We start from the raw sequence: 7586 nt of genomic DNA on the forward strand, positions 1-7586 counted from the left end.
TTTTTTTCATATTTTTGTGAAAACTATTATCTGTTTTTTAGGATTCTGTAATAATAAGAAAGTTCAAAAGAACAGCTTTTTTATATTTTGTGCATCCTTGCTGAATAAAAAAGATTAATGAAAAGTAATCTCACTGAGTTTTACAAGCACATTTTCATTTTTACAGTATTTTTCATATTTTAATATTTGCATTATAAGTAATCCAGTTGTTTGACTGTAAATTAGATACTAAGAAATAAAAATCCTGTGCATCCCTAGTCACTTCATGTTTAAAATCATTACTTTTAATATTATTAATATTTAAATTTAATTTCATGTATTAGTTCTCACTTCATATTCTCACTGAGCCCAAATTTTTGAACAGTAGTTTAATAGTCGTAAAACCAGTATGTGATTTCAGATGCAGCTTTTGTGTTTTTTTGTTTTTGATTTTTTGCACTTAGTGTAATTTTGTTGCAACTCTCTAATTAATAGGCCTTTACTGTGTGCTCACTTTCTCCTTATCAATTTTCTGGAAATTGTACAAGCTTTAGCAATACAATTAGTTTTAAAAACATTTACTAAATGTCGAGCAACTACATTCTAGCTGTGTGAAATGACTTGCAAAGCTGCTTGATGCTGTTCAGTATTATTTCATAATGACCTCATGTGTATGTAAAGGAATATCTGCATCTTCTATAATGTTCGACACAGAGAACAGTTCTCTTCTGGCTAGATGTGAATGAATTAGCAAGCGTTCTCCGCTGACGTGCAGATTTGATCCCACCGGCCCCAATAGATCAGGGCACACGTTCTCCTCCGCTCTTGCTGTATCTGATGGGCTTTTTTTAGTGTTCATGTAAACAACTGTTCATACTTTTGGGGTCAGTAAGTATTTTTAAAGTTATGCTCATGCTCATTTGACCGAAATAGAGTGAAAACAGTAATATTGTGAAATATTGTTACAATTTAAAGTAGCCATTTTCCGTTGTAATATATTTATTCCTGTGTTTCATTCTAATAAGCTGATTTGGAGCTCAAGAAATATGTCTTCTTATTGTCAATGTTGAAAATGGTTTTTCTTGCTTAATATTTATGTGTAAACCATTATAAATTTTTTCAGAATACTATGATGAACAGAAAATTCAAAAGAACAGCATTTATCTATTATCTTTTGTTACATTATAAATGTTTTTTTTGTAACATTATAAATGTCTTTACTGTCACTTTTGATCAATTTAATGCATCCTTGCTGAATAAAAGTATTAATTTTTTTTAAAAGGGTCATATGATAACATTATTTTTTGTATTTGGTGTAATGAAATGTGTTTATGCGGTTTAAGGTTAAACACTTCATATTCTCACTGAGCCCAAATTTTTGAACAGTAGTTTAATAGTCGTAAAACCAGTATGTGATTTCAGATGCAGCTTTTGTGTTTTTTTGTTTTTGATTTTTTGCACTTAGTGTAATTTTGTTGCAACTCTCTAATTAATAGGCCTTTACTGTGTGCTCACTTTCTCCTTATCAATTTTCTGGAAATTGTACAAGCTTTAGCAATACAATTAGTTTTAAAAACATTTACTAAATGTCGAGCAACTACATTCTAGCTGTGTGAAATGACTTGCAAAGCTGCTTGATGCTGTTCAGTATTATTTCATAATGACCTCATGTGTATGTAAAGGAATATCTGCATCTTCTATAATGTTCGACACAGAGAACAGTTCTCTTCTGGCTAGATGTGAATGAATTAGCAAGCGTTCTCCGCTGACGTGCAGATTTGATCCCACCGGCCCCAATAGATCAGGGCACACGTTCTCCTCCGCTCTTGCTGTATCTGTATCTGTATCATCAACGCTGCAGTCCAAACTCTGAAAGTTCCTCCCACACTGCAGCGTAAAATGCTGAAATCACACTTCAGACACATTCTTTGTGTCCGTAATAGCATTTGAAGGTGAAAATAACCATTCTCTCAAGTCTCCAGTGGCAAATGGCCGGGGCTTCATTGTACTTCCATAATTTAAAATGAAACTCTGAATGTTCCCTTGAAAGGCTCTGTCCTGATTCACCCTGCTGCGTGTTTTTCTTTCTGTATTTTTATCTCCACAGAACCAAAGACGGCCAGACGAGGAGACGCTGAATGTGACCCCCGGGCCCCTGTTGAAGGAGATGTCCCTGTGTCTGCTGGATCTGAAGGGCCTGTGCAGTGTCCTCACACAGAGAGCTCAAGGCAAAGAGCCCAACCTGGCCCTGCTGCTTGGCATCAAATGTAAATACTCATCCATAACATAGAAAACTCTAGCCTTAGCAGCATAATTATATATCTTTTTACAGTTTTTACATAATACAGAATAAACTTGTTTGATTTTAAATTAGATATTAAGATATTAAAATTATGTTCATCCCTAGTAACTCGAAATTTATATTGCACTTTACCTTTAGTATTATTAATTAATTATAATTTAAATTTAAATTTCATATTTTAGTTCTCACTTCATATTTAAATATTTTTAATTAAAAGTAGAACACTAAAATCAATTGTTTTAAATGCTGCAAGTCAAATTGTGCATCACACTATTGTAATGTACAGTATGAAAAATGGATATTCGTTTTGAGATTTGCTAAAGATTACATTTAACAGTGTTTTAAAATTAATGGTGTTTTTTTTAAAGTTTAGGGTCAATTCGTTTTCATATATATATATTTTTTCAGCAAGTATGCATTGATTTTAAATAAATGCAGTTCTTTTAAAGTTTCTATTCATCAAAAAATCGTGAAAAAAAAGTCTGTTTTCACAGAAATAATAATCATTGATAAGATTTTTTTTGCTGAACAGCAAATCAGCATATTAGAATGATTTCTGAAGGATCATGTGACACTGAAGACTGGAGTAATGATGCTGAAAATTCAACTTTGTCATCAGTGGAATAAATAACATTTTAAAATATATTAAAATTTTACTATATTTATGATTGAATGCAGCCTTGGTGAGCACAAAAAAAACATTAAACATTAAAAAATCTTACTAACCTCAAACTTTTGAATAGCAGTGTATCATGCATTTAAAATCCTTTTCTTAACTATTAGCATTATGCTAGGCTAGTAGGCTAAGTTGTTAGCATGTTAACTGAAAACACAAAGAAAGAGAAATGTTTAATTTCATCTGTTTAGCTTTGCTAATATAACGTGAAAAGCAATGTGTCATTTAAAAGGCATTAACATTTTCATAATTAAGAATAAATGCACTTTATAATTGCAGCACCAGATAACGTACCCATATAAAAAGTCATAAACCAGCCAATAGAATGAAAATTCCCATTTGTGACACTTTTTTCCAGCTATGAGCTGCTCGGCGGAGGACAACGAGAAGCCGCTGATGGAGGACGGCTTGCAGGCCAAGCTGGTGGAGGTGTGCCAGCTGAGGAAAGACATTGACGAGCTGCGGACGCTCATCTCGGATCGTTACGCACAGGACATGGGAGAAAACTGCGTGACGCAATGAGGCATTTCCACCTTGTCAGGACAGACGGCATTCCCAGAGCTCATAAAGGGAAAATAAAGTCAACCTGTTGGTTGGACCAAGCTGTGAAGCCAGTTTACAAGGACATCTTTACAGCAAGTTTCTTGTTTTTTCTTGTGGACGTTGAATTTGCAAGGAGTTTGAATGTTTTATTGTATTTGTTGAGACTGAGTTCCTCACACTGTTCCTGTCAGTCGTCTTTGAGGGAAAATAGAGCAACTGGTGTCCTAAAGTGCCTTGTGTTCCTGTTTGTGTACCTCCAAACTTCATGAACGTCAGTGAATTATTTTACCCAAAGCAGCTGGTCCATCCTCTACCCAACAGCTACAGGTCGCAGGTCGACCACACCCTCAGTTCAGGACCCTCTACATCGAAAAAACGGTCAGGAACAGCAGCATTTGAAAAGTCCTTCATCACCAACATCCTGCATTTTGTGTGGTTTAGTATGTTTGAGCTTCCATAAAAACGAGCAATGTTCCATTTCAAAATAAATGACAGCAGAGGAATCCAGGTGAATCTATTCAGGATGCCGATTAACTATTTTTAATTGGAATAAAATATGAGCTGCTTTTTTAACTCGGCGGCACAGTTCAGTGTTGAGTTCCAAAGTCAGACAGGAAACGGAATGTTCTGCACTTCCTGTGACATGCTTCTGACATTTTATATACTCCAGATAACATGTATTTCTTAGAAATATGGACGAAATCAATGCAAAACTTGTTCACTCAGGTATTTTAAGGGTTTCTTTTATTCGTGATCTGAATGCTTTCAGAAGGGATTTAAGTGTCATTAAGTTCATTTTGACCCCAAGCTGAATTTTTTTATAAAGTCCAGCGATGCGGTCATGTCAAGCTTTGCACACGTATTTGCACCAAGGTGACGAATGTTTAAGATATTTACAGTACAAGCGTCTATATACGGCTTATGTATCGTGACTGTACTCTCATTGTATTTAAAGTATATTAAGCATGTTTTTATGTGCTCATAATATCTTGTGCATAGGTTTAGAATTACTTTTTATTTAAAGGAGGGAATAGATAAAGGTAACTAATTAGATGCACGCTGCGCTATGCAACCTCACATTAACCAGCATTTATTATGCGTTTCTGCAGATATGTAATATTATTCTGTGCCTTTACGAATCTATGCAGCAGCACCACAGTATGACATCGAAGGGTATTTTCCATAACTGGCAGAGACAAGAAGTTTATTTCATAAAGGCGCAGGCGAGCTAATCCATATTCACATGCAATGCATATTTATTCTCAGGCAGAGAGCTGCTCATAACCAGATGGAGAATGGATGTGGTGCTCTTCATTGTGCATTAGAGGACAGTGTGACCGCATGCTGAATTGTGACGTACACTGGTTGACATGACCCGCTCACTGTGCACTGAAAGCCACTGGTTGGCTTAACAAGTATGTTTGAATTTCTCATCAGTCTTAAGCTTTTAATTTTCTAGCTAGATTTTACAAATGCCAAAGGTCTATTTATGTAAAAAAAAAATGTGTTCTCAAAAGTATTAACTATTTTTCCATTTTGTAAAATGCTTTTCATTTGTACAAATGTCAAATAAAGTATTTTTCTACATTGGTTTGTTTCAATGTTTTTGCTAACAATAACAGTGATTTAAAAAATTGTGTAGATTAACATTTTTTTTCTTTAAGAAAATGAATGATGCACATTCATACCTTGGTGTATAGTGTGTGCATTTCATTTACATTTCTAAATCAAATTGGCAAACTCTATTTCAGGTGCTTTGACCAATAATAAAAATAAAATGATTGAAATTCAAATTATTTAACAACTTTTAAATTAAAAAAAAAACGTTTAAGGTATCAAGTTGTTGCAGTTCACTTAAACAGCCTTGCTATGTCAAATGAATTTACACATTTTTCAAAACTATATGCAACTATATAAAATGCATTCTCTCCAGAAACTAATTAACTTAAAAAAAATAAAAAAAAAAAGCACTGGGTTTCATCTGTACTTCAGGGTTTTTCAAAACTTAAGGAAAAACAGTAAGACTTAAGTGGAGCATAGAGGTGCTTTAATAAATCAGCAACCCTGCAGTCTACCATGGTAAGATCAACCCAAGTAAAAAGTCAAATGATAGTTACAATAAAAGCATCTCAAAAGGAGACCAGAGATCATTTGGCATGCTAAAACCAATACAACATTAAAAACGATTATCGTTGTATGTGCACTGCATTTACTCAGACATAAATTGAGAATGAATGATTTTGTGCACTAAAACCTGAGGACTGACAACTTAAAAAGTGAATGTTGCAACAAAAAAATTAATAAATTTAAAAAGAGTTTAAAAAAATATAATCATAGGCATGTTATAAAAAGGCAGTTAAAACACTTAAAAGGTTTGTGTGAGTGTATGAGGTCAGGCCTGAAGCGTGTTGAGATGGCTGAGACAGGCCTGAGCGCACTGCAGCACCATTCCCTTCAGCGCCTGCAGAAAGAGCTCCTGGCCAGAGTTCAGGTACAGCCACATGAGTCGACTCAGCTGCGCCGTCACACAGTCCCCATGCAAACTCTCTGTTCGAACAAAACACACATGAATGTTTGATGGCCATCAGGAAACAAACCTTCACTTATTCATTCTTTTAAATGGCCAATTCAGATACAATATATACAGGAAGGTGACCGATATACACAATACAATTTCATGGTAAACGTACACAACTGCTGATTTTAAAATAAACAATTTTATCTCATTCATATTTTAAACATTTAAACAACTATAAAATAGACAAAGAATTTTTAAAATGTAAATTAAGAATTTTATATACATTTCTTCTCAATATTTCTTACACATTACAATAAAAAGACAGGTTTGATTTTTGAATATTGAAGTTGTTTTAGTAAAAAATATATTATAATATAAATATTTTACTTTATGTTTGCACATACTACTGCACCTTAATCCTAAAATGCCACAGCATGGAAACAAAATGCAAACATATTATTATTATTATTATTATTATATATAGTGTTATGTTGTACATGTTTGAATTTTTATTTTTTATTTTTGTTTGTTTGTTTCATGCCATGGTACTTTAACATTATTTTTAATTTTTAATAATGTTTGGATTTCCATGGTATGGAATGTCAATATTTAGTCTTCGTTTTGTTTTTAAATAATAAAAATTAGGGTGGAAAATTTCCAGTACATTTCGGAAACATTCCAGAAAGTTTGGAAACTTCCCAGGATTTTTTGGAATATTCTAAGGATTTTCCACCCCTTTGCAACCCTATTATAAAATGCATATAAAAGAAACAATTTGTTATTAAATGTTATATATTACCAATAGAAATTAATAGTAGTAGTATTTTTTTTCTTATTTCCTTTCGTTACATTAGTCAATCACAAATTGGCCAAAATTTGGCAAGTACTAAAACAGGCATTTACATAAAGCTTGTAAGACGCTTTGATCTGCTAATGCAAATGTCATGAACTCTGTGTGGTCCTGACCGTTCACAGAGGACTGGATTAACACCAACACACTTACAAAAATCTGCTGAACAGAGATGAACTTGGCGAGCAGCATTCTATAACACAGCATCAGCTTAAAAAAAGATGTTAATGAGACGATCTAATAAGAGGAAAAATACACTGAGGGCAGCAAAGACAAGACCTGAGGGTCTCCGAAGACGACAAAAGCATCGGTAAAGCTTAGAAATTTAATATGGGGGATTAATCACAATGAGGTACTGGATTATGTATGGTTGCTGTGCGGTCATTTAGATCGATTCAGGGTCCTTTCACGTGTGTTGTTCATGTTATCATGTTAGCTGAACCCACCTTGAGAGATCTTGGTGTCAAACTCCAGCAGCGTGTAGAGCGATTCAGGCAGCAACTGTCTCGCCCAGCCGTTCTCCTCCAGGTAAATCCAATCCCAGATCAGCCTCTTTCTACGCAAGAAACCTTGAACGTGATCCAGGTACACTGAATTACCAGACACCAGATACAGCCTCAAAAAGAAGAAAAAAAAAAACATTATATGCATGAGCTGGAAAACCATTATGAAAGCGGCTACACAAGGCAAGGCAAGTCTAATTATTTGGGGGGGGGGG

The 7586-nt window shown here is 34.2% G+C and overlaps 2 protein-coding genes across 3 annotated transcripts in view; one reads left to right on the top strand and one right to left on the bottom strand.

Annotated features, from left to right (window-relative positions):
* The window catches only part of LOC107727619 (centrosomal protein of 85 kDa-like), an 82505-nt gene extending 77518 nt beyond the window's left edge, over positions 1-4987 (top strand). The window contains 2 exon segments of the mRNA XM_016537543.1: positions 2087-2246; positions 3316-4987. Of these exon segments, the coding sequence (XP_016393029.1) occupies positions 2087-2246; positions 3316-3479 (324 nt within the window). The 3' untranslated portion in view covers positions 3480-4987.
* A 543-nt stretch (positions 4988-5530) lies between these two features.
* The window catches only part of LOC107727620 (uncharacterized), a 13185-nt gene continuing 11129 nt past the window's right edge, over positions 5531-7586 (bottom strand). The window contains exons 7-8 of one of the 2 annotated variants that reach the window (XM_016537544.1): positions 7315-7484; positions 5531-6047 (exon numbers count right to left, since the gene is read on the bottom strand). In XM_016537544.1, coding sequence (XP_016393030.1) covers positions 5893-6047; positions 7315-7484 — 325 coding nt within the window. In that variant the 3' untranslated portion in view covers positions 5531-5892. The remainder of the gene's footprint in view (positions 6048-7314; positions 7485-7586) is intronic. The other variant, XM_016537545.1, reaches the window with a different exon arrangement.

This window comes from Sinocyclocheilus rhinocerous, unplaced genomic scaffold (genome assembly GCF_001515625.1).
Source record: "Sinocyclocheilus rhinocerous isolate Xijiao unplaced genomic scaffold, SAMN03320098_v1.1 scaffold185, whole genome shotgun sequence".
Classification (NCBI taxonomy): domain Eukaryota; kingdom Metazoa; phylum Chordata; class Actinopteri; order Cypriniformes; family Cyprinidae; genus Sinocyclocheilus; species Sinocyclocheilus rhinocerous.